Source organism: Leucoraja erinacea, chromosome 5, assembly GCF_028641065.1.
Source record: "Leucoraja erinacea ecotype New England chromosome 5, Leri_hhj_1, whole genome shotgun sequence".
NCBI classification, from domain to species: Eukaryota; Metazoa; Chordata; class Chondrichthyes; order Rajiformes; family Rajidae; genus Leucoraja; species Leucoraja erinaceus.
In genome coordinates, this window is record NC_073381.1 from 18,917,809 (window position 1) to 18,943,835 (window position 26,027).

Below are 26,027 nucleotides of genomic sequence, written 5' to 3' on the forward strand. Positions count from 1 at the left end.
CCATCTCTGTTTGAACCTTTGTTTCCAACGAAACGAGTTTAGCTTCCATCGCTTCCATCTGGTTTTTGACCTCTTCCTCCCTCGTCCGCTTCCAGTTTTCAAACATTTGTTCAACTGTGGCGTGTATTTCTGCTTTAAGATCTACCTTGAAGGTGTCTAATTTCTCTCCAAAAATCTTCAGTTCAGCAGCCAAAAAGATTCTAAGATCATCCATTTCCGTTTTTCTCCCTTTGGGTTTCTTTGGAAGTTCTTCTTGGGCCATCACTTTCTTTGGAAGCTCTTCTTGGGCCATCACTGTAACTGAGGCCGAGGCTTCTGTAGGGCCTTCTTCTTCCGTCTGGGATCTTCCTTTACCCGGTTTTCTTCCACGGGAGGGGGTGTGTTGTATCGACATATCTTGAGTCGCAGGCCTGATGACGTCACGCAGGCTGCCGTTTAGATTACGATCGCTGCAGGTAGGTCCCGTTTTCTCCCGTTTTTTCCCTTCCTCGAGTCGGAGCTGGTTGGCGCTGGACTTTAGGTCTCCATAGCGCCACCGGAAGTCCAGTTGTACAGTTTTGGTCTCTTAATTTGAAGAAGGACATTCTTGCTATTGAGGGAGTGCAGCGTAGGTTTACAAGGTTAATTCCCGGGATGGCGGGACTGTCATATGCTGAGAGAATGGAGCAGCTGGGGTTGTATACTCTGGAATTTAGAAGGAGGAGACATATCTTATTGAAACATATAAGATTATTAAGGGTTTGGACACTAGAGGCAGGAAACATGTTCCCAATGTTGGGGGAGTCCAGAACCAGGGGCCACAGTTTCAGAATAAGGAGTAAGTCATTTAGAGCGGAAATGAGGAAACACTTTTTCACACAGAGAGTGGTGAGTGTGGAATTCTCTGCCTCATAGGGCGGTGGAGGCCAGTTCTCTGGATACTTTCAAGAGAGAGCTAGATAAGGCTCTTAAAGATAGCGGAGTCGGGGGATATGGGGAGAGGGCAAGAACGGGGTACTGATGTGGATGATCAGCCATGATCACATTGAATGGTGGTGCTGGCTCGAAGGGCCGAATGGCCGACTCCTGCACCTATTGTCCATTGTCCATTGCATCGTGGTCCACGTCCATTCAGTTCATGTAGACACAAGGAGCTGCAGATGCTGGCTTATTTTTAAAGCATGAAGTGCTGGCGTAATTCAATGAGTCAGGCAGATTCTGTCTTGACCAAAGATACTAGAGGAGTTCTATAATCTTTGGTCTTGACCCTCTGAGTTGCTCCAGCACTTTGCGCCCATTCCATTAATGCTCCGTCTGCGTGTCTCTACCAAAGCGGAGAGTGTTCTCTCGGTGAAAGCCGGGCTGCTACAGTAGGGTATCTCTGTCTTCTGACAGAGGGAGCCTCCCTTTTAATGAATCATTTTGCTTTGGTCATGTGCTTCATCTGCCAGTCTCCAGCTGCGGGAGCAGGAAGTATAGCCTTTTGTTTTGTTCACCCGATGACATGAAGCGCCTGATCTCATGGCTGCACAGACCTGCCAGCCGGCAGTGAAGCGATGGACGCGGAGGGCGAGGCGCCGCTCTTCCCCACCCTCTCTCCAGCCATCTCCTTTGTGAAGCTGGGCCTGACAGTCGCCTACACCGTCTTTTACTCGCTGCTCTTCGCGTTTGTCTGCGTTCAGCTCCTGTTGATTCTGCACTATCGGCACAAGAGGCTGAGCTACCAAACCGTGTTTCTCTTCCTCTGCTTGATCTGGGCTGCCCTGAGGACCATCCTTTTCTCGTTTTATTTCGAGGATTTTGCGCCAGCCAACTCGCTCGGTCCCTTCCCTTACTGGCTGCTGTACTGTTTCCCAGTCTGCCTCCAGTTCTTCAGTTTAAGCTTGATGAACCTGTACTTCACGCAGGTGAGTGCGGGCGCGTTTGTTTCTTGTCCACAAAAGCCTTCGAGTTGCTGAACTGCATTCTGACAGTTAAGCTTAGAAGTAAACATATCGCTTTTCATTTACAGGGAGTTTTGCTATAACGCGTCCCTAAGTGTGATAGTAATCGCGTTATAAATGTCCCAATCAGCAAAGGGGCGAGGTTGGGGAGTTTCAGATTCACAATAACGAAGTTATTTCCTCCCACAGGGGTTTCAAAAAAAACAAAGGCCTGCCTTTTTAATAGCTATGTTTATTTTTGTTGCTGCAAGCTAAAAGTAGGAAAGGCTGCGTGTTTTATTATTCAATAGACTATTGGTGCGCAAGTGTCAATAGCCGCTCGCTTGTCAATTTCGATGATCACCCGGGATGAAACTGTAAGAGACGATGGTGTCTGATTACTGGCGGGAATGGAAACAAGGAAACAGTTTTTCCCCTGACATTGTTTAAATACAAGACAGAATTTTCGTCTGCTTGGCAGTTTCCAAAGTAACTTTTGATTGGTCCTCTAGTTCCCTATCAAATTTGTGTTGTAACCAACTTAATAGTGATATTATTGTTACTGTAGTAACATGTAGTAACCGTGTCATACCAATAGTATTAAGCTTTCAGACATCTTTGACCTGAATTATTCACTGTTTCTCTTTCCATTGATGTTCCCTGTCCAGTGGAGTTTCCAGCAATTTGCTTCTTTTTAATTTGCATTTGGTGTGTATTTCACCTGATTACCTCCAGAGAGGTTATTGTGATGTTATATTATTGAGGGCAGGAATCAAGCTAGACACTGAAAAGGTGGCAAATCCAGGGATCAGTCTGCCCAGGCTATTCTTCTGAATTTGAGATTTTTAATTAAAAATTAAATTTTAAAATCCACTTTGCTTCCACTGTGATCCAGGGAGCTGTGATGTTGCAGCATCTTCCCTCAAAGTGATTCCTCTCTCTGTGACCATCCATTAGCAGCTGCCAAATCAGCATGGTGGGTGTGAGGGAGACAAATAGTCTTGCAACAAACGGTCCTAAACACGTCCCTCTGCCACCTCATGGCACTCCTTTTGCTGTTTTCTCACTGGTTGCTCACTTGCTGGATGACCCACCTACCTGACGTGGGGAAACCAGACTGCAGTCAGACTTGGACTTGGTCCTCTCCTGCTGGGTGAAGGTGGGCACTGAGAGACATGAGCAGAACCTCTCTGCTTTAAGGGTGCACAGATTTACAATTACGTTGGACAGAAATAATAGGTTGCCAAACTTAAAAGGCTTCAGGAATAGCATTGCGATTAGTAGGTTAGGCAGATGTAGGGGGAGGGACCGCCATGAAAATGTTCAAATCCAGGAACTCATTATATCTCCCACGGAATAATAAAAGCACAAAAAGCAGAACTGAAATCAGTTGAAAATGAAGAACTGACAGACTTCACTAAAGCTTCTCCTTTTCCCCATGTAACGCCCTCATTGATTTACCACAAGCTCACAAACCCCAAGAACCACTTTTTTTCCCAGCTCCACTACCTGCACATTCCCAATTCCTCCTCATTTGCCCAATTACACTATTGAACCATGGCAGCCGCAGCAGGGCCACTTGCAAGCATGAGAAGCCCACCTTGAGTTGCCCACCATCTATCGACCTGTTAACTGCAACAGGTTCTGTGCAGAACCCTCAATATTCTGAAATATAACTGATAAAACCTTCCCATAACTTTCCCTGCTGTAAAGTAAACACGGTTCTCCACGTAATTGTAGTTTTTTGTCATTCCTCAAATCCTGAAATGATTGTAATTGCTAAACAGAGTTTTAATAAAGGCTACATATTCCATACCACAAGTTAAGAAATCCTGGATCCCATGTGTTTCGTGCCCAATAGGGACACCACAACCAGTCCTGCCATCTTTGAAGATGTGTGTGAGAGGAAACCCCTCGATCTTTTTGTTGCATTGATCCCTGCCACACAGTGGCCACAAATATCCCTGACGACAGATCAGTATCAGGGTCAGTTTATGGAGCATCATCATGGCACCTAGTTGTCTTGATACTTTCCCCTCATGTTGATCATTTCCACCCATTAAATGAATGGTTTCAAAGCAATTCCTTTAATACTTGGTCCACAGCGTAATCCTTTCTTTTGTCCTCCTTGTTATAAAACAAGCTGTTAAGGTATTCCTTTTCTTGCCTCTTAGTTACACTTTTGCTAACTAGTAGTACAACAAACAGAATGAGGACAGATTTATGGATCTGATATAACTGGTGATTTTGTAGGCAAAACCTTTGCCAAACCTTCCTTTAACGTTCTACTTCCACTCAGCCCTTTCAAGATGGGATGTGAGAACGTGTTTCGCTTTGTACAGGCTTTTCGCTTTGTTTGCTTTGTTTGCTTTCGCTCATGAATGTTATTTTGTCTTCTCTTTGAGTCAATGAGCCACTCAATATTGGGAAAACAAAGCCTTTGTCTCCAGTGTAAACCTCCAATTCTATGTCCTCTTTGTCTACCTTTCCCAGATTGGTGACAGTACTCTTCTCATTACCATTCCTTACAACCTGAGAGCCTGCGTCATGAATTTGAGACCTGCACACTCAGTTCTTCCAACATTCCAGAGGCAAGGCTCCCGTCTTAAGCTCATTCAAAACTCATTTGTCTGTATCCTACTTCACCCTAAGTTCTGTTGACCTATCATCCTCGCTGACTTGCGCTGGGTTTTGTTCAGGTAACATATTGCTTTTAAAATTCTCATCCCGAATTTGAACCATAGCCACACTCCTTTCCATTGCTCTGTAGCCGCCCCCTGCCCGAAAATACTCAGAAAACCATTGACTGCCTCCAAGTATATCTCTGACACATCATCCACTCCCTTTATCCCAACCGCACAAATCGTGGTGTTATTAGATTATGTTCTAACTCGTTGTATCACCTTTCTAAACCTTTCTGCCTTCACGGTCTCTTCTTCCTTCCAGGCTTATTCTAAAAGCTGAAAACACTCAGTTCCCCAAATCCCTCGACTTCCTGATTTTTCAAAATCTACCTCCATTCTCTGCATTGTCACCGTCACGGCATTGCCCTACAGCTCCAGAGACTTGGTGAATCCTCACATCTGGTGCTGTCTTTGTGGAGTTTGCACATTCTCCCCGTGACCATGAGGGTTTCCTTCAGGTGCTTCAATTTTCTTCCCCATCCTTATTTTCATGAAGGGGAGAATTAAGGTCATCAGTCATGGAATTGAGTATGAAGGTTTGGACACTATGTTACAGCTGTACATGTAAGAATTGCACTTGGAGTATTGTGTTCGGTTTTGCTCAGCCTACTATAGGAAAGATGCCATTAATCTGGAAAGACTGCAGAGAAGATTTGCGAAGACGTTGTCGGGTTTGAGGGTCTGACCTATAAGGCGAGATTAGGCAGGCTAGGACTTTATTCCTTGGAGTTCAAGAGGCTGAGGGGGATCTTATAGAAATGTATCAAAGCATGAGGGAAATAGATAGGGTAAATGCACAGTCTTTTTCTCAGAGTAGGGATATCAAAAACTAGAGGGCATAAGTTTAAGTTGACAGGACAAGATTTAGTAGGAACCCGAGGGGAAACATTTTCATGCAGAGGGTGGAGGATATACGGAACAAGCTGCCTGAAAAAATATTTAAGGCAGGTACAATACCACCATTTAAAAGACATTTGGACAGGTACATGGAGAGGAGAGGTTTTGAGGGATATGGGTCAAATTGACAAAAGAAACAAGCTTAGAGGGGTATAGTGTGGATGAGTTGCGCATAAGGACCTGTTTCTACTTTCTATGATTCTAAATTAAAAAATATGCATATTACGGTGGTGCAGCAATTAAATCACTGCCTTACAGCTCCAGGCTTGTAGGTTGATTGACTTCAGTAAGAAGTGTAAAATTGTCCTTAGTGTGGAGGATAGTGCTGGTGTACGGGTTGATCACCAGTTGAAGGGCCTGTTTCCGCGCTGTATCTCTCTAAACATGGGAGGTGTAGAAACTAGGGGAGCTGATGGAAATGTGAGGAGCTTGACAAAATGTGTTAAGGTGTAGGAATTGTGTAAAAAAAAGGTGCTTGATGGTGTGGAAATGGTGAGCTGAAGGGCCCATTTCTCTGCCATATCTCTCTCTATCTATGAAATAACCTCCAGCGATCTCTGGGGTAGAAAATTCCAAGTTGTTGTTTGCTAGCAGCATAAGAACATTTATGATGAAAAATCTGATAAATGGGATTCATTCAATGCAAAGTTCTTGCAGGATATTTTCAGAAAGAATTCTTGGGGAATTCCATCTTCACCATGTATCTATTTTTAATTGCAATTTCATGTGTTTTGTAGTCAATGCCTACTATGTTCTGCTGTGCTGAAGCAAAGCAAGAATTTCATTGTCCAATCAGGGACACATGACAATAAACTCACAAACTTGAAAATTAGATATCTTAGAGTGCTGGGTTTAAAGCTCTATAAAGAGCAGAGGGTTCAATGAGATTTTGTCTTGGTGTTTTTTAGTGTTTAACCATATAACATATAACCATATAACAATTACAGCACGGAAACAGGCCATCTCGGCCCTACAAGTCCGTGCCGAACAAATTTTTTTCCCCTTAGTCCCACCTGCCTGCACTCATACCATAACCCTCCATTCCCTTCTCATCCATATGCCTATCCAATTTATTTTTAAATGATACCAATGAACCTGCCTCCACCACTTCCACTGGGAGCTCATTCCACACCGCTACCACTCTCTGCGTAAAGAAGTTCCCCCTCATATTACCCCTAAACTTCTGTCCCTTAATTCTGAAGTCATGTCCTCTTGTTTGAATCTTCCCTATTCTCAAAGGGAAAAGCTTATCCACATCAACTCTGTCTATCCCTCTCATCATTTTAAAGACCTCTATCAGGTCCCCCCTTAACCTTCTGCGCTCCAGAGAATAAAGACCTAACTTATTCAACCTATCTCTGTAACTTAGTTGTTGAAACCCAGGCAACATTCTAGTAAATCTCCTCTGTACTCTCTCTATTTTGTTGACATCCTTCCTATAATTGGGCGACCAAAATTGTACACCATACTCCAGATTTGGTCTCACCAATGCCTTGTACAATTTTAACATTACATCCCAGTTTAAAGCCCTGTTTAGGGGAAAGTGAGCTGGTAAGGGGATGAAGGAAAGGGCCTGTGGGGGGTGAAGGGGGAGGGGGTCAGTTGTTACGGATTACCTAAAATCAGAGCACACCTGAATTTCCTTACACCTCCGATTTCTGTATCCTCTTCCCATTTTGAAAATAATCTATGCTTTTATTCCCACGACCAAGGTGCATGACCCCACGCTTTGCTACGCTGTATCCCATCTGCCAATTTTTTGCCCACTCTCACAACCTGTCCAAGTCCTTCCACTGACTCCCAGCTTCCTCTACACTACCTGGCCCTCTACCTATCTTTGTGCACTCCACAAACTTGGCCACAAAGTCATCAATTCATCAAAGTCATCAAGCCACAAAGGCATGCAGGTGCAGGAGGCAGTGAAGAAAGTGAATGGTATGTTAGCATTCATAGCAAAAGGATTTGAACCTAAGAGCAGGGAGGTTCTACTGCAGTTGTACAGGGTCTTGGTGAGACCACACCTGGAGTATTGTGTACAGTTTTGGTCTCCTAATCTGAGGAAAGACATTCTTGCCACAGAGGGAGTACAGAGAAGGTTCACCAGACTGATTCCTGGGATGGCAGGACTTTCATATGAAGAAAGACTGGATAGACTCGGCTTGTACACGCTAAAATTTAGAAGATTGAGGGGGGATCTTATAGGAATTTACAAAAAATTTAAGGGGTTGGACAGGCTAAATGCAGGAAGATTATTCCCGATGTTGGGGAAGTCCAGAACAAGGGGTCACAGTTTAAGGATAAGGGGGAAGTCTTTTAGGACCAAGATGAGAAAATCATTTTTTACACAGAGAGTGGTGAATCTGTGGAATTCTCTACCACAGAAGGTAGTTGAGGCCAGTTCATTGGCTATATTTAAGAAGAAGTTAGATGTGGCCCTTGTGGCTAAAGGGATCAGGGGATATGGAGAGAAGGCAGGTACAGAATACTGAGTTGGATGATCAGCCATGATCATATTGAATGGCGGTGCAGGCTCGAAGGGCCGAATGGCCTACTCCTACATTCTATGTTTCTAATTCCATATCCAAATCCTTAATATACAATAGTGAAGAGTAGTGGCCCTAGCATCAACCCCTGCGGAAATACACTAGTGACTGGCAGTCAACCAGCCAAGTGCCCTTTATTCCCACTCTTTGTCTAAGGCCATTCTGCCAAGCTGCAATCGCTGGTAGTACTTTCCCTCTAATACCATGGGCTCTTATCTTATTTAGTAGCTTTTCATGCGGCACCTTATCAAAGGCCTTCTGAAAATACAAGTAAACAACATCCCCTTTGTCTATTCTGCTATTTACTTCCTCAAAGAATTTCAACAGATTTGTCATGCAAGATTTTGTGATCCCTTCTCAAACCCATGATGATTTCAGCCTATTTTATCATGTGCTTCCAAGTATTCTGAAACCTTATCTTTAATATAATGGACTAAAATCTTCCCACCCACTGAAGTCAGGCTAACCGGCCTATAGTTTCCCTTCCGATTCCTCGTTCCTTTCTTGAACAGCGGAGTAACATTTGCAATTTTCCAGTCCTCTGGAACCACTCCTGGCTAGTGATTCTTGAAAGATCGTACTGAGACCTCCACAATCTCTAAAGCTACCTCTTTCAGAGCCCTGGGGTGCAGTCCATCTGATCCAGGTGACTTATCCACCTTCAAACCTCCCTGGGTGAAACATGCAGTGAGATTTGCCCACCAGCAAGAAGGGTACCTTAAGAAAATCATTATCTCGGTTTCAGTGTTGAAGCAAGCAATGAGAATCTAGAGGTTCTTGTAAGCTGATATAAATAGAATGACAGACATGGCATTATGTCTACAATCAATGTTAATTCTTCATCTGAATCCTTTTAAAGCCCCTTGGCTTTTTTCCACATCTGTTTATATTCTTCCTTTTAAATACTAATCCAATTCCCTCTTTAAATGTCATTAACGTTTGTCAGTTGCCCATTGTGTTCACTCGTCTATGACTTCCTGTGTAAAATATAACCAGGAAAGTACATGCTAACAAGCTAATTATAGTTAGGTAAGGCGATACAACTCAACTGAGACCGTCTGTCTAATTGGAATTGGTGCATCTCTTCATCAGTATTCTCTGTGAGGCTTTATTCTTTGTTCTAAGCCAAGTGCCACAATTTCCCTCAAGTAATGTTCGGAAATAAAAAATTGAAAAAATATATGTGGTCTGCAGCATTGTTCCCGATGTTAGGGAAGTCCAGGACAAGGGGTCACAGCTTAAGGATAAGGGGGAAATCCTTTAAAACCGAGATGAGGAGAACCTTTTTCACACAGAGAGTGGTGAATCTCTGGAACTCTCTGCCACAGAGGGTAGTTGAGGCCAGTTCATTGGCTATATTTAAGAGGGAGTTAGATGTGGCCCTTGTGGCAAGGGGATCAGAGGGTATGGAGAGAAGGCAGGTACGGGATACTGAGTTGGATGATCAGCCATGATCATATTGAATGGTGGTGCAGGCTCGAAGGGCCGAATGGCCTACTCCTGCACCTAATTTTTCTATATTTCTATGTTTCTATTAAATGCACTGTATTGGGAGTTAACCTATGTAGAGCGTTTAACACAACTGGCATGAATGTTGAGGCAACTAATGCCCTCAATGCTCTTTCATTTATCCACTTGTTCCTCTGTGCATCTGATGCATCAACACAGGGGCATCTGGGCATCCGTGACCCATGCACAGTCCATAGACCACAGAGGCAACCAGTACAGGGACAGACCTTCTCACCACTTGTAAGCCCCCATTGGTGAAATTGAAGTGTTGAGTGGGTCCTGGGTCTCGGAGTCCAGCCCTTAAACCACCTCAGTTAAAATACACATTCTTTATGGGGGATATACCTTGGCTTTCCATCATTACCCCACAGATTGCCTCATGAGCCTGGCCCTTGACACCACCCTCCTCAAACCAAATGTTGCCTTGACCACATTCAGCATTCCAGCTGGCCTCCAGCTCAGGAGAATTTTACTGGTACATTTTACCTCAGTCCAGTGGTGCCTTGGTCTCACATGTCATTGGAAGTGGCCCTCCGAGAGTGCCCTCAAAAAGTACTCCAGCATTTTCAAGTTCAAGTTCACATTTATTGCCACATGCACCAATTGGTACAATTAAATTTACCATACAGCATACAGCATACGCATAAAAATAACACAATGTATAATTGAATTTAACATAAACATCCACTACAGTGAAATCAACGTTTCCCACTGTGAGGGAAGGCAATGAAGTTCAGTCATCTTCCTCATTGTTCACCCGTGGTCGAGGCCCAGAGCCCTCTGCAGTCGCCACTGCGGACGGCCCGATGTACAGGCCCTCTCGCCGGAATGATCGAAACCGGCGTCAGAACGGATTGGAACACAATTGGAGTTTCCGAATCGGCCACTTCTTACCGGAGACTGAGGATTCCGAAGTCCACAAGCCGAGCTGGGCGGAACTCCAACACTGGCGACCCTCGGCAAAAGATTCCAGGCCTCCGCGATGTTAAAGTCAGCATCACGCCCGCGGCTAGAAGCTCCGCAGACCACAGCTCCACGATGTTATAGTCAGCAGGCCCCGCTGGACGGAGCTCCAACACCGGCGATCCTTGACAAGGATCCCAGGTGCCGCGATGGTAATTCAACGCTGCGCCTGCTGCTGAAGCTCTGGGCCAGTCTCCGGTAGGAAAGGCCGTACCAATCCAGTTGGTAGGCACGAGATGGGGGGGGGGGGGCGAAGATGCGACATGGAGAAAAGATGAATCTCCATCCAGGAAAGTGACTGAAAATCAGTTTCCCCCTATTCCTCCCCCACCACCCCTCACATGTCATACCGAGAAACATTAATACATAGCTTTAGACGCACTAAAAATAACAAAAAAGGCGAAAGGATTGACGAGCTGCTGGCGAGGCAGTCACGGCGGTTGATGAACAGATTACAGGGTTGATGGTGCCTTCTGTTGGATGAAACGTGACAGTGAGATCCCTTCTTTCCTCTTTAGCAGTTATAAATATCCCATGACACTATTACATAACTTAGTTTAGTTTTCCCGTCTAAAGCAGAATTTCCTGCCGTTACTAGGATGTTCCTTGTGGGACCTGTTGTGAACACATTGCAGCCGTGCTTTCCCTGTTGCAACAGGGACAGCACTTCACAGGGAGTTCAGTGCAGGTGATGTATTCTGCGGCAGCTTGAAAGAAGCATGGAGGCTATCAAAGAAATGCAACATTCACTGCTTTAAAACTAATAGCATTTCTGCCAGGATCGCTTGTCAAATTAATCAAATTAATATTAATATTACATCAAATTACATATTGTCCCCAAAGTGAGCTATTGGATTGGTTTTTAATGAGTTGAGCAATGCTAAAAGGAGAACAAAACACAAAGTGCCAGAGACTTCAGACCCATAAAATTACCTGTCCATTTCCTCCACAGTTGCTGCCCTACCCACTGAATTCCTCCAGCACTTTGTGTTTTGCTCAAGATTCCAGCACCTGCAGTTTCCTGTCTCTCCTAGAAGGAGAGTAGTTGACAAGGTTCACGTCGCCTGCTTCAGGTGCATGGAAACACTGCCACCTGCTGGCCTGTTGCAGCCACATCAAGTAGCTGACAAACTCTCTGCTCTCCTCTCTTGACGTGACCAACTTCATCTCTTTCCCACAAACTTCCCATCCTTGACTGCGTCATTGTTACATAGCATCCGTGCTTGGTCCAGAGAATGTTGGGTTTAATTCCAACTCTGGAGACTTTGTCGAAAGTCTACTCGTACTGTCTCGTGATGTAGGAGACTATTCAACCCATCTAGTCTGTGGCAGCCCTCTGAGCAATCCCATCAACTGCATTCCTCCACTTATTTCTCTGTAATCTGTTCATCAACATCTTAATGCCCCTCTCATCCACCTAATATAGGAGATAACTTTAGAGCAGTCAAATAACCTGCCAACCAACATGTCTTTGACTCGAGAGTAAAGAGACTTTAATTATCACAGAACAATTAAATTCTCACTTGCCGCAGCTTTTATAGAACATTAACACTCCATGATAAATAATCATACAATAAATAATGCAATGAATTATCAGTCATACTAGCTAAAAGGACCATAATTTGAGGAAAGACATTCTGAGGAAAGACACAGGCTAGATGCAGGAAGATTGTTCCCGATGTTGGGGAAGTCCAGGACAAGGGGTCCTGGTTAAGGATAAAGGGGAAATCCTTTAGGACCGAGATGAGAAAAAGTGGGAGAGTGGTGAATCTCTGGAACTCTCTGCCACAGAGAGTAGTTGAGGCCAGTTCATTGGCTATATTTACGAGGGAGTTAGATGTGGCCCTTGTGGCTAAAGGGATCAGGGGGTATGGAGAGAAGGCAGGTACAGGATACTGAGTTGGATGATCAGCCATGATCATATTGAATGGCGGTGCAGGCTCGAAGGGTCGAATGGCCTACTCCTGCACCTATTTTCTATGTTTCTATAATTGTGCAAGTCAAAGCACCTTGTGCAACCTATACAGCCCTTAGTAGTTTGGTCTGGGTAAGGTGGTGGTTAGGGTTGTGCAGGCTGGTTCAAGAACCGGATGGTTGATGGGAAGACACTGTCTTTGAATTTACAGTTTTCATAACTTTCCAGATTTATTTAATTGCATTTAAATTCCCCAGCTGCAAGAGTAGGATTCAAGAGTCACGTGTGTTTGTCTTATGTACTAAAATAGAACATCAAGAATGTTTTACTTGCAGCAGCATAACAGGCCTGTAAACGCTGTACTCACTAGATTACATAATAAAAACAAACTCAAAAAGAAGTTCTACTACACAATCCGTATTTATCTTACAAAATTATAAAAAAAATAAAACTGCAGATGCTGGAAGTCTGAAAATGCTGGAGATGCTCAACATGTTAGGTAGCATCCGTGGAGAGAGAAACAGAGCTGATGTTTCAGGTCGCTGACGCTGTATCAGAACTGGAGAAGACACATTTATCTTGAGTGGAAAATGACATGCGGGATGAATTTCTTTATTATTTAGTTTGAAAAAAGGCAATGCTGCGTTGCCAACATCAACATTAACTTTGTGTTGTGGTCAGTTTCAATTAATGTTCAAAGGTCCTAATTGAAAGCCTTGTGATGAAATGAAGCTGGGGAAAATCTATTACCACTCCATCCTAGCAACATTGTGCCTTGGTAATGAAGGTATTTTGGTAAACTGTGGATCTGTCAGACACATGTTGGTCCATCTGTGAACAGTGAATCACATTGTATAAACAGGAATTTCTTTTTCCATATTCTAGGTGATTTTCAAAGCAAAATCCAAGTACTACCCAGAACTTCAAAAATACAGGTAAAGCATTTCCAGTGCGCACTTCATTGCTGCCATGTAATAGCCATGATCTACAATGTGTTGTCATCGTACAGACAAGTCACAGTGTTGTTTACATTGCACGCTGTTTACATATTCTGTTGTGCTTCTGCAAGTAAGAATTCAATTGTTGTAACTGGGACATATGACAATAAAACACACTCTCTCCCTCTCTCTTGCAAAGTGACTCTCTAACATGAGAAGGAATACTTTAAACTCAAGCTTGTGTGGGGGCAGATGCTAGTGTGGTTCAGCAAACACAGATGTAATATGTGCCAATGGGGCTTGAGTGGGTTAGCATGCAGGCAGCAGATTTTTGGAATGGCCTAAACATATGGAAATATTAGGACAAGGTGCAGGCTGAGAGCATTGAATAGCTGAAATAAGAGATGACAAAATGAGGGATGAAGATTTTAATGGAAAATGGGCTGAGGTGGGCTGAGTTGATATTGGTTTCTTTTCCATTCCAGGCTCCCCCTTCAGCTGGTTTTCCTGTTGGCCAGTCTCCTGTTCTTTGTGGTCAACTTAACATGCGCCGTGCTGGTGAAGATGACACACTCTGACACCAGGACCATTGTGTTTGTCCGCGTGGCCGTCAACGACACGCTCTTCGTGCTGTGCGCAGTCACCCTCTCCATCAGCCTGTACAAGATGGCAAAAATGTCCCTGGCCAACATATACTTAGAATCTAAGGTTTGTTTATCCAACAATTTCATGGGGTAGAGATTAGCCTCGCTTTCCATCAAAAATATTGCATGGAATGTTCTTACCATATTTATTAATTCAGAACCGAATTACCCATGAAATCAATTCTCCCGCGTCACGGTGATGTAGCAGAAATAATCAAGGAGTGTCGGTATTAACATTGGGAAGGCATGTGCATTGGGAGGCAGGAGCATTGATTAACATCAGCCATTGAATTGGTTGTGATTCCTGTGTAGTGATATACATTTAGAGTCACTGCAATGGGATATTATTTAAGGACAGAATCAGGAACCAACTGAAGAGAACTGAGCCAGTTTGTTTCAGAATCAACTTATTTGGATGAACAATGAACACATTCCACTGGGTAGCTGACAACCCAATGGTATGAACAATTAATTCTCCAATTTAAGGTAACTAATCAAAAAACATTCCTCCCCTCCCACTTTATCCCCCCCCCCCTTTTCCCCCCCCCCCCCCTCTCTGTCCTCGCACCTGAATCCACCTATCACTTGCCTGGCTTTTTCCCGCCCTCAACTCTCTTCCCGCTTTCTCCCCCCTACTGCAACCTGTCTGCAGATGGTTCCTGACACAAAATGTCACCTATTCTTGTCCTCCAGAGATGCTGCCTGACCTGCTGAGTTACTACAACACTTTGTGTCATTTTTTTTGAAAAACAGTATCTGCAGTTCTTTGTGTCAACACCTCTTTTATACTTGGTTTTAAATAAGACTCTTTTAGATTGCAGTTAACCAGGGTTTATATAAAATGGCTTTTTTTATTCATTTACAATTCTCTGCCTTGAGTATATTGTGATTGAGTGAAGATCTGGCAGATTAAGCAAAAGCTGATAATCTAGCAAATGGAGAATAATATGGGAAAATGTGAAAAACAAGTGTATTATCAAACTGTTGAGAGTTTGCAGAGCTGTGAGATGCAGAAGGATCTACGAGTTTACAATTTGAATAAGGGCCACCATGCAAGTCCAACAAGAAATTCGGAACATTGACAAAATGTAATCATTTATTGCTAAGAAATAGTTCAATGGTTTATTTATTGTCACATGCACAGAGATAAAGTGAAAAGCTTGTTCTGCATGCTATCTAGTTAAATAATACCACAAGAATATCTTAGACTCTCTTCTGGAACAGCACACAAAGAATCCCTGTGTTCCGTTGCCATAATTGAAAATAAATGTAAAGATTTTATAATTAAGTTATAGAGGGCACTGATGAGAGTGCATTTGAAATATGCATACTGTGTATGGTTGTGGTCCCCTTGTTTCAGCAAGGGTGTTAATTTATTAAAGACAAGAGGGTGAAAATTTTCTGCTGGTTTATGGGAATGGAGCAGTCAAAGCAGCCATGATCATATTGACTGACAGAGAAAGCACAAAGAGACAAGTGGTCCACGGGTGCTCCAAGGTAATGTGTTTGTTTCTTTATTGCCACAGTGTGCATTGATTAGAATTAAAATAAAGGAATAATTGAATACATCTCTCATTTCCCCAACTATAATAAGACACTAATTTGATAACAATTATACAATTTAGCTTTGTAGACTCAATATTCTGATCAGCTTTTCTTGTTGGTTGGTACTGGGGCCACTTCATTCATAGTGGCATTACGTCCTATATACAAGCAAATACTATTTACTACCGAGGCAGTAAAGCTGAAATCTAAATTGAAATGCGGGCCAGGCAGCTTCTGTAGAGAGAGTAGTACCCCATAGCCATACGTGAACTTAACAATGCAAAATAAGAAATAACACACATTCAACTGAATGGTTCTTACTCACAAGCACCTTAAAAACATCCTGAATGTACTTAACCATTTGCACTACTATATAACTGTATATAACTGTACAACACCGAATACCTCATAATGGCAAATTAGTGGCAAAAATTATCTGTAATTTTTTTATATGTATATATTTTTACCTTTTCTTATATATTTAAAATTGTTCTTGTGAATCGCACCGTTGGATTGACTTTTAAATTTTGTTGTACCATGTGCAATGACAACAATAAAGAGATTCAGATTCAGGGTCAATGTTACAAGCTGATGACTTTTCACCTGAACAGGGGTGTGTTTCTCTTTGTAATGAGAGTGATGTGGACCTATTGGGCTATTTGTCCACTCTCTGTACTCGAATCCTTAATGGTTCTTCGGGTCCCTATCTCAGTCAAACACTCCAACAACCAAGTCACCTCTGTAACCGTCTGGAAAGGGCAGCAGTCTGTGCTGATCTCCACTGGCTCATTTCAATCAGCAATACTTTAATCCACCATCTTAGGTGAAATTAAAACCAGAATTATGCAAACTTGTACAAATATATTTCACAAGAGGAAACATCAATGCATCTTCCTGCAGATTATTTGGTATTGATTATAGTCACTGTGTACTTGAACAGAAATCGAGGGTGCTTGTAATTAAGACCCACCTTGTGTTTGTATTTGCAGGGAACATCATTGTGTCAGGTTGCAGTGGTGGGATTGGTAATTATATTACTGTACACATCGAGGGCCTGCTACAACCTGGTCGCTATCACACTCACCTCCTACAACCACGTGAAGATGTTTGATTATGACTGGTATAACGTATCTGATCAGGTCAGTGCAGCTTTCTTGCAGTTTTTCCTCTTTCCCCCCCCGCAGAATTACACAGGAGAAAAGGAAATCTTTACCACGCATTTGGACCCGAATGAGATTTGTACAAAAGATTCCGACCATCTCTATTTCCAAACTTTTCTTACAGCCTTGCAGCTACTTTCCCTTCAGATATGTGTATAACACTATTGAAAATTACCATTCACCAATTAGCACCTTTCATTCAGTAACGATTCAATATAAGAGGATGTCTCCTCTGTCAATAACCCTAAGTCTGTGACCTCTTGTTACTGACTCCACTGAAAGAATGGATCCTCACTGGTTAAAAGCCCTCATTATTTTGAATGTCTTTATTAAAGTAGACTTGCTCCTCTGCAGCCCAGCTTTCTCCAATGTCTCCACACAATTGAAGTAACTTACTTTACGTGGCATTCTTGTGAATCTCTGCACTCTACTGAAAGGTGGTGCTCAGAACTGGACACAATACACTCGCAGAGGTGATTGATAAAGGAGTAGTATATCTTCTGTGACATTCTTCTGTTTAAAAAGTCAGGATCCTATTCCTAGTTCAGTCTTCATCTTGCGTATGGTGACCTAAAGTTGTAAGTCAACTTGTTCTATTTGATCTATTTGTTTGTGCACATCGGGTTGATTGCATTAGTCGAGACAGGGTGGACCACGTGAAGGTTGCAATCCCCCCCCCCCCCCAGTTCAGTGAAGCAGCCAGATAGAAAATGGTTGTAGAGACCAGGCAGACGTTTCGGTTTCTTTTCTTGTCAAGTTTCCGCAGGATCCTGGTGCATCTGGGAAAGTGAGTATTTATATCCCTAATTGCCTATGGGATGGTGTTTGTGAGTTGCCTTATTGAACAGTTGCAGTCTATATGGTAACGGTATGATGAATATTGAAGGTTGAGATAATATTTTACAGAACCTTGACTCGTAGATGACGATGGCAAGACCATGCCAGGATGGGGTGTTACTTGTCTATGGTGGAGATCCCGTGCGTCTGTGGTTCCTCTAGATGATGTTGGTAATAGGCTGGGAGGTGTTGGAGTAATCTGACTGCATGCCGACAGTTTATTTTGTAGACGTTACATGCTGCAGCTATAACATGCCATAGGAGGAGGGAGTGAGTGTTTAGAATGGTGGGTGGGGAACTAATCAAGGAGTTGTTTTATTCTGTGTGCTGTTGTGCTAGTTGGAGCAGCACCCATGCAGGTAGGTGGACATGGTGCAGGACGTTCCATACTGACCACTGCTCCATGGTGTTGGTCCAGAAGAACCTTTCCACGAACGACAGATGGGGCAGCAATGTCCAGCTGGCTGGCACATTGCGTGGCATCTGCGCCAGGCCCATCCTCCGCAACACCGGGGACAGGTAGAACCTCAGTAGGTAGCGACACTTGGTGCCCACGTGCATTGGCTCTACACTCCGCCTGATGCAGCCACACAATGGTGGCCATCAGGGTGAGGGTGACGTTGGGCACGCGTTTACCCCCGTTGTCTGCTGATTTGTGCATTGTGACCCGTCGCGCCCAGTCCATCCTCGACCCCCAGATGAACTGGAAGACGGCCCGGGTGATCCCTGTGGCGTAGGAGGGAGGGACAGGCCACACTTGCACCAAGTACAGCAGCCCCGAGAGCACCTGATGACCACATTTTTCCCCGTTATAGAGAGGGAGCGTTGCTTCCACAGCTCCAGTTTCTTCCCTACCTTGGCTATCCGCTCCAGCCAATTCTTGTCACATGCCTCCACCCCCCCGAACCAGATCCCCAGCACCTTCAAGAAGTCAGGGTTGATGGGGAAGGGGACGGAAGATCATTTATTGCTAAGTGCGCTGCAATGCTATTTCAGAAGGCATCTAATGGACAACCACATTCAAAAGTCTGGAGTCACAGATAAGCCAGACTAGGTAAGGAGAGCAGATTTCCTTTCCTGAAAGACCTTAGTGAAGAAGAAGGATTTTTTACAATGAAAGATCTTGTGTGGCGACTAGATTCTTTAAATGTCGGATTGCGAATGGTGGGAGAGTTGAACTTGTTATTCTCTGTATTGTTATTGCAGTACTTTATTAACTGTTTCATCACCACTAGCCAATGTTGCTTGGCCAGATGTAAATGTTGTCCTGTTCTTGTACCACACAGACGTGGAACACTTACTTAACTGAGGAACTGTGCAATCATTTGAGGAAGTGGGTTCTTAATATAGCCAGCTGTGATGGCCTGGGCCCTTTCCCAATCGCAACATCTTGCATAAGATGTGACTGCAGCTGGTGTTAAGCTTCCAGCATAAACATGCAACCCCAAATTCCAGAATTTCTGGTAACATCAATGCCACTGAGGTGCTTTGCTGCCTCACTCTGTCACATGCTGACTTCATTATAGGGGCAGTTTCTCTCATTTCACCACTCGATTTTGTATATTCTCACTTCTGTTCAGAATAAGGTTCTGCAGTGAATTCGTGCAGGCAGAGCCCAAACTGAGCAACAGTGGGCAGTCGGTGAGTATAGGCACTGTTGCAGCATATCCCTGCTGCCAAGTGAGATTGTGATACATGTTCTGCCATTAATGGACAGCATTGGACATAGCACCTTGTTGGGAATGCCAGAGATCGGTAGCATACGAACAGGAATGTGGTTAATTTTGGAACATGTATTCACAATTGCAGCCAGGACATTGTTAGGGGCCTGATTTTGCTGGATCCCTTGGTTACTTCAACGCCTTTCCATCAACTGAGTGAATGAGATAACTCAGCGGGTCCCATCTGTGTGGTGTGAGACCCAGACAACATTCACATATGCGGAGGGAATGGATAGAGAATATTCTGGTTGTGATTCTTCTGTCTGAAGAAGGGACCTGAAATGTCCTCATTTCATTCTCTCCACAGATACTGCCTGATCTGCTGAGTTTCTCCAGTACTTTAAACTATGCTCAAAATTCCAGCATTGGCAGTTTCTTGTGTCTTCTAGATGGTGAGATGCTGGGAACCTAGGAAGCTAAGATGGAGACTGACCAAAGGCCACCTCTTCCCTCTGTTGCTGGGCTCCATTTCCTGTTTTTGTTTTTTTTGATATAATCGCAGGAACATAGAAGAAGCCTCGACTACGCGGAAACCACTTTCCACCATTAGGGAGAGCGACCAAAACCTCCGGGAACCTCACGGAAACCTTGGGTGGGGCGCAAGGTCTCCAGAGGTTTCCGTTCAGGTTTCCTAAGTGGGACAGGGGCATTAGCGGTAAAAGGTGATAAAGCACTAGAATTGGACAGATGGTTGAATTTGGTACAAACGAAAATTGTCCAGTGAAGAGTTTTCTAATGTAATATACACCAATGCACCAAAACCTCTTTTCCTCAGGTGATTGGCCTCTCGTGCAGCCTCTAATTTTGCTGCCCCACTGTGGGTGCTGTAGCTTCTAACTGCACCTCAGTAACAAGATCATAATAAATCTACACCTAATGGCCAAGGCCCTCATTTCTTTCTTAAATCTTGCTCTCTCTCCTTGACGATCCTCCTCAAATGTTACCACTTTGGCTCGTTGTGCAGTCAACTTTTCTCAAGCACTATATCAATTTTCTGTCAGTTTATATGTCTGTGCGTGAATTTTGACAGGTATTCAATGTTAAGGACGGAATATAAATGCAAGTTATTAATGAGGTATTATTTGGTCTCACACAGGCAGATCTACATATTCAACTGGGGGATAAACAATATTTGGTGTTTGGGGTGATCCTATTAATCTGGGAACTGCTTCCCACCACTCTGGTCGTCCTGTTCTTTCGTGTAAGGAGACCCACGCAAAGTCTGGTAAGTAGGTCAAACATTGTCTTTGAATAAAACACAAAATGCTGGAGGAATGCAACAGATCAGGCAGCATCTGAGGAGGGAAATGGACGGGAGATGTTTTGGGTTGAGTCTCTCCTTTAGACAATGTGCCAGTGTGCACCATCTCAGTTAGGGTCCTGAACCAAAGGTTGCCCTGTCCCTTCCCTCTGATGCTGTTCCTCCAGCATATTGTGTTTTGTTCAATATTCCAGCATCTGCAATTTCTTGTAGTATTTGAATACATAGTCAACTGGACATTGGTGTCACATTTACAAACCTCTCTAGCGTAAGTGCTGGTGTGAGGGTATAAACATTTTTTTGACAGTAATTATCACACCTCCTAGGCTAGTTCATGAAGGAAAATAAGGGCATATTAAAGCAAGATCTGTTGGGAGACTATAGTACAGGAGAAGTGGTAACGCAGTCAGACTGAAATAGAGAAGGAACTTATTGTTAGAAAGGGCATTATGGTCCCCACATCTCACCACATTTGACAACCCGTGTGGGCCACCATTACTAAACTAGACCAGCCAAGTAAGACTAGGTCAGAGACCAGATGCTACCTAGTTAATGAATGACCTCCTGACTCTTTAAAGTTCCCCACTGTCTCCAGGGCAGAAGCCTGACGAAATATTCGTCACTTCTCTGATCGTTTACGACTCCAACAATATTCAGAGGTTCAGTGTCACCCAGAACAAGGCAGCCTATCCAGCACGCAAAATATTCAGTCCTTCTAGTAATGGTGCACAGTGACTGCAGTGAGCACCATCTACAAAATATACTCGTTACTTGCACGAGCCACTCCTGCACTTCTCAAACCCACAACGTCCACCACCAAGAAGGATAAGGGCAGCAGATACATGGGAACACCACTAGCTCCAGGTTCTCTTCCAAGTTGCAAACCATCCCGACTTGAAAATATATCACCATTCATTCACCATTGTGGGGTCTAAACCCTAGAGCACTAAGTACCTTGAACATAAGGACTGCAGCAGATCAAAGTGGCTCACCATAGTCAACAGTACTTAGAGGGTGGCACAGTGGTAGATTTGCTGCCTTACAGCGCCAAAGACCCAGGTTTGATCCTGACAACGGGTGCTGTCTGTTCAGAGTTTGTAGGTTCTCCCTGGGACCGTATGGGGCTCCAGGTCTCCGGTTTCCTCCCACACTCCAAAGACGTATAAGTTTGTAGGTTCATTGGCTTTGGTAAAAATTGTTCAGAGTGGGTAGGATTGGGTTAGTATACCGGGTGATCGCTGGTGGATGCCGACTCGGTGGGTCGAAGGACCTGTTTTCACGCTGTATCTCTAAAGTCGAAAGATTGATGATAACTTCTGGATTTCCAGCAAAGCACACATCCATAAACATAAAAGCAAAAGGGTCAAATTGACAAGACAAGGTGAGAAGGGCACAGTGTGGAGGAGTTACGCTGGACAATTTAAAAACATTTTTATTACAGAGAGTGGTGGGCGCCTGGAATTCGATGCCAGCAGTAATGATGGAGATAGATAAGTTAGTGGCATTTAAGAAGCTTTAAAATAGGCACATAGATATCCAAGAAATGGAGAGACATGAATCACGTTCAGGCAGTGGAACTTGGCATCGAATTCAGCACAGACATTATGGCCAGAAGGGCCTGCTGCTGTGTTGTACTGTTCTATGGCACAGGGCAATAACGATTACACCCACATCACAGGCTCCCAAAAAGAGTTGCCACATCCCAAGAGAACAATAGTGTGAGTGAATATAACAGTGTCACCACACAAAATTTACATTTCTATGCCGCTGTTATTTGCAGTGATCATTGTTTTAACGACTGCAACAGAAATTCAAAGTGTGTAAACAATAAATGAAAGTTACAGTAGATGCTTGGTGTCCCTCTGATACAGATAGTGAATTTGAACATGCTACTGTGTTGGACTATTTTGTTTTATATTGGTGAAATATAAATGTAAAAAAACACTCATGATATTGCATATTCCCAGCATATCACAACACACTTTACACTCTTGCTGGCAGAAACTTGACAGGGGAGAGTGTGTCTTTTGTTCTGGCCTGAAAATAACCTTCCACCAGCTCGGGTCTGGGCCACAATCATTGATAGCTTTTCCTGTATTTTGCAGATGGATAACGGAATACCTTGCAGACGTGGATTCTCTCCCAAAGCGTTTTTCTTTGATAATCCTCGGCGCAATGACAGTGGAGATGATTTGGCCTGGAATGCAGTTTCCTACAGTGCATTCAGCAGGTAATTACTGGAAACTGATCTGGTTTGACTGCTGATAGAGGGTGAATCGTAAACTCCACTGGATAAAGAGGGGACCACCCAGCCATTGTGCTATGTCAGTTCTTTGAGTATCCAGTTAGTATCACTCCACTACTTTAGCTGTGTGACTGCGTCCTTTGCAATGATACAATTTGCCGTGAAAAATTATTTTGTTTCACTGCACTTCCCCACTAGCTCAGCCTTCCTAGGCCTTGAGCTGCTCATTTTATATCTCCGATCTTTGGTTACTGATCATTATACCAGCAGAGTCTCTGCATTAGTACCATCAAAATATTAATGAGCACTTAATGTTTTCAACAGCAATCATGGCAAAGTCATAAGAAATAGTGACACGGAGTGGGCCACTCGGCCCCTTGAGATGTTTTGCTATTCATCTAACTTTACTTTCATGCCATGTCCTCTTCCTGTACTAATCCTTATTTCTCCTGATTAAAGAATCTATGTCAGCTTTTAATACCAACCTGCACAGGTTGCTGGGCCAAGTAATTCTGAAGAATCACAACCCTTTGAGACAAGTAATTCCTTCTTGTCTCAATTATAACTAAATGCCTTATTCTGAGACCGTGCCCTCTAGACTCTCCCATGAGAAACATCCTCCTGTTGTTTTGCCTGCTACACCCCGACTAAGAATCTTACATATTAAAAAAAAAACTTTCATTGTCCCAAACTCCAATGAGTACCAACACTGCTTAACATTTAGTTCAGTATTTTGCAAAGTGGTTAATATGAAACTCTTGTTGCTTATTTGAGCAGCTGTTGCCTTCTCCCAATGGTAAAAAACATTTTGACTCAGTTCCTCATATCAGTGATGTGAAGAGCTGTAGATATTTAATAGGTCCCAGGTTCAAAAAACAATAAAGTGTATAACTAATTATACGAGTACCATGGACATCATCATCATTTATTAATATTGCTTTGTCAGTGAAGAATAGCATCAATGACTAAGTAACATGACAAACAGGAGCATATTATATTTCACGTTTAGTAATCCATCAGATACAATAACCATCTTAATAACATGCCGGTTTCACTTACAAGTTCTGCATTGCCAAGTGCTCATTTGCATTTCTTGTGCAGATGCAAGATGTACCAATTCTAGGTTATATTACAGTTTCACCCTCTCTTCCCCCAGGGGAAAAAAATCAACCCACCCCATCCATCTTACTACATTACGACTACAGGATCTCCCCAGATTAAGAAAGGGAGGTGTTCTAGACAACAGTTAGTAACCTAAGGTACACAAAAATGCTGGAGAAACTCAGCGGGTGCAGCAGCATCTATGGAGCGAAAGAAATGGGCGACGTTTCGTGCCGAAACCCTTAGTTTCTCCAGCATTTTTGTGTACCTTCGATCTTCCAGCATCTGCAGTTCCTTCTCGAACAGTTAGTAACCTAAGCAGCTTGTAAGTCACAAATGTGGCTGCTGGGCAATATATTTAGATAAAACAGGCCAACCAAGGGCAATATGTAGTTAAACCAACTCAAGCAGATTTCTCTGAGAGATGCAATGATATTGCTGCAAACCGAGTTCCCACATGGTAGAAGATGCCTGTAGCCCTGCGTCAAATCCATCCTGTTGGTCAATAAAACGTTGTAGCTGTAGACGTCAAAGCAATCATAATCTAGAGTGGACTAGATTCTCTTTTCCAGCATCCAGTATTTAAAAAAATTAATTCTGTAAGATTACAATTTCTTAGTCATGCGCATGTTTCAAGATGCTAATTCTTCAACCACAGGCAGTAAATGTCACAACTCGTTAAAAGTTTGAGAAATTGAAAAAAATGGCTTCATCAAATGTCAATGTAATTTTTTAATATAGGTGGCAAGAAATGTTTTTCAGGGAGGATCCCTGTGACAGGATTTGGGATGTGAATCTTTGATGTTTTGTATAGCAGGGAAGCAGAGTCTCAATGCTCCACTCATCATTGCAGCACTAGATGAATCATCTGCTTTGAAAAAAGTCTGGGGATTCAAAAAATTGGGATATGGCACAGCATGTTTTTGCTGCTGTTTTATTGACATCTGTAAGAAACGATGGTATTGGTTCTCTGGCACAAGGCAACATTACAGTCTCTGATTTCACTGTATCCTTTCTTTGTTAACAGCACAGCAGATCAATATGGATCTAGGAACCAAAGCTATGAGGACTTTACTTCACATGATCACGTGCCAATAGTTGCAGAGGTCCATCTGTACAACTCCACCCCTTCAAGCATGATCTGAAGATAAAGTGTTCAAGAAGGAACTGCAGATCATCACTTTTGAGAAGCGAATTGCTCACACTATACAGTACTTATCAGATATTGCAGAAATGAGCTCCCACAAAATGAGTGGTAAAGACAACTTAAATTGGACAGTCTTACTGACAATGTTACCTTTGTGAATGTAATTTTTCTTAAAGATTCAGTTCATTTTTCTGTGATTAATCAATATAGCTATTATGTGGAACTTTTAGAATGGTGTCTGTGAATAGTGCACAGCTCCCATTAGAATCAATAATCCATCAAATTATAATAAATATAACATTTTTCCATCCTTCTAGTCGCCAGTGATTTTTCTTTTGCATAGGAGAGTTCTCTCAACTGTACTGGTGCCTAAACCACAAATTCATTTGAAGATGGGACCACAGAAGCATCAACATTAGGCTTAACAAACCAGAAATTGCAAGCTTAAAATACAAAACTGGTATCAGTAATTGTTGCCATTTGTTTGCCAGTTCTGCACAACCGAGAAAGTCACTAGATTGGATAAGCTTACGTGTCCTTCAGCGACGAGTTGAAATTATTCAGCCTTTCATGACCTTGGGACTTCGAGCTTTACTGCAAATATGCATATAGCAAAGGACAAGGCAAACGTGATAAATGTTGTGGTATTTAGTTATAACATGGCTGAGCTGCTGATTCTAAAAGCCACCATAAAACCAAAGCACAGTGGCGCAGCGGTAGAGATGCTGCTTCACAGCACCAGAGACTCGGGTTTGATCCCAATTGTAAAAGCAACAAAAAGCAGCATTAAAAATTCTAGGGTCAGGAGTTCTTAAGGAGTTGGTCTCCTTTCATCGACTTTTTAGAATCATGTGATGCAGCGGTACCGTAAAGATTGCTGATTTCAGTTCATGACGCGGATAGATCTACATCTCCGAATACAGATTTGAAAAATTCTCTTTTAAGGGGCCTTCTCTTCTATTTCTACTTTCCACTTTCTCTCTTCCTTTTTTATTTTTTATATACACACTTCATGT

The 26,027-nt window shown here is 43.1% G+C and overlaps 1 protein-coding gene across 1 annotated transcript; it reads left to right on the forward strand.

Annotated features, from left to right (window-relative positions):
* The first annotated feature begins 1,391 nt into the window (after positions 1 to 1,391).
* Positions 1,392 to 25,321, forward strand: LOC129696999 (G protein-coupled receptor 137Ba-like). Its single transcript, XM_055635171.1, has 7 exons — positions 1,392 to 1,886; positions 13,298 to 13,347; positions 13,836 to 14,058; positions 16,529 to 16,678; positions 20,354 to 20,482; positions 22,624 to 22,748; positions 24,892 to 25,321. The coding sequence occupies exons 1-7, from the start codon at positions 1,536 to 1,538 to the stop codon at positions 25,007 to 25,009; spliced, it is 1,146 nt and encodes a 381-aa protein (XP_055491146.1). The 5' UTR covers positions 1,392 to 1,535; the 3' UTR covers positions 25,010 to 25,321.
* The last annotated feature ends 706 nt before the right edge of the window (positions 25,322 to 26,027 follow it).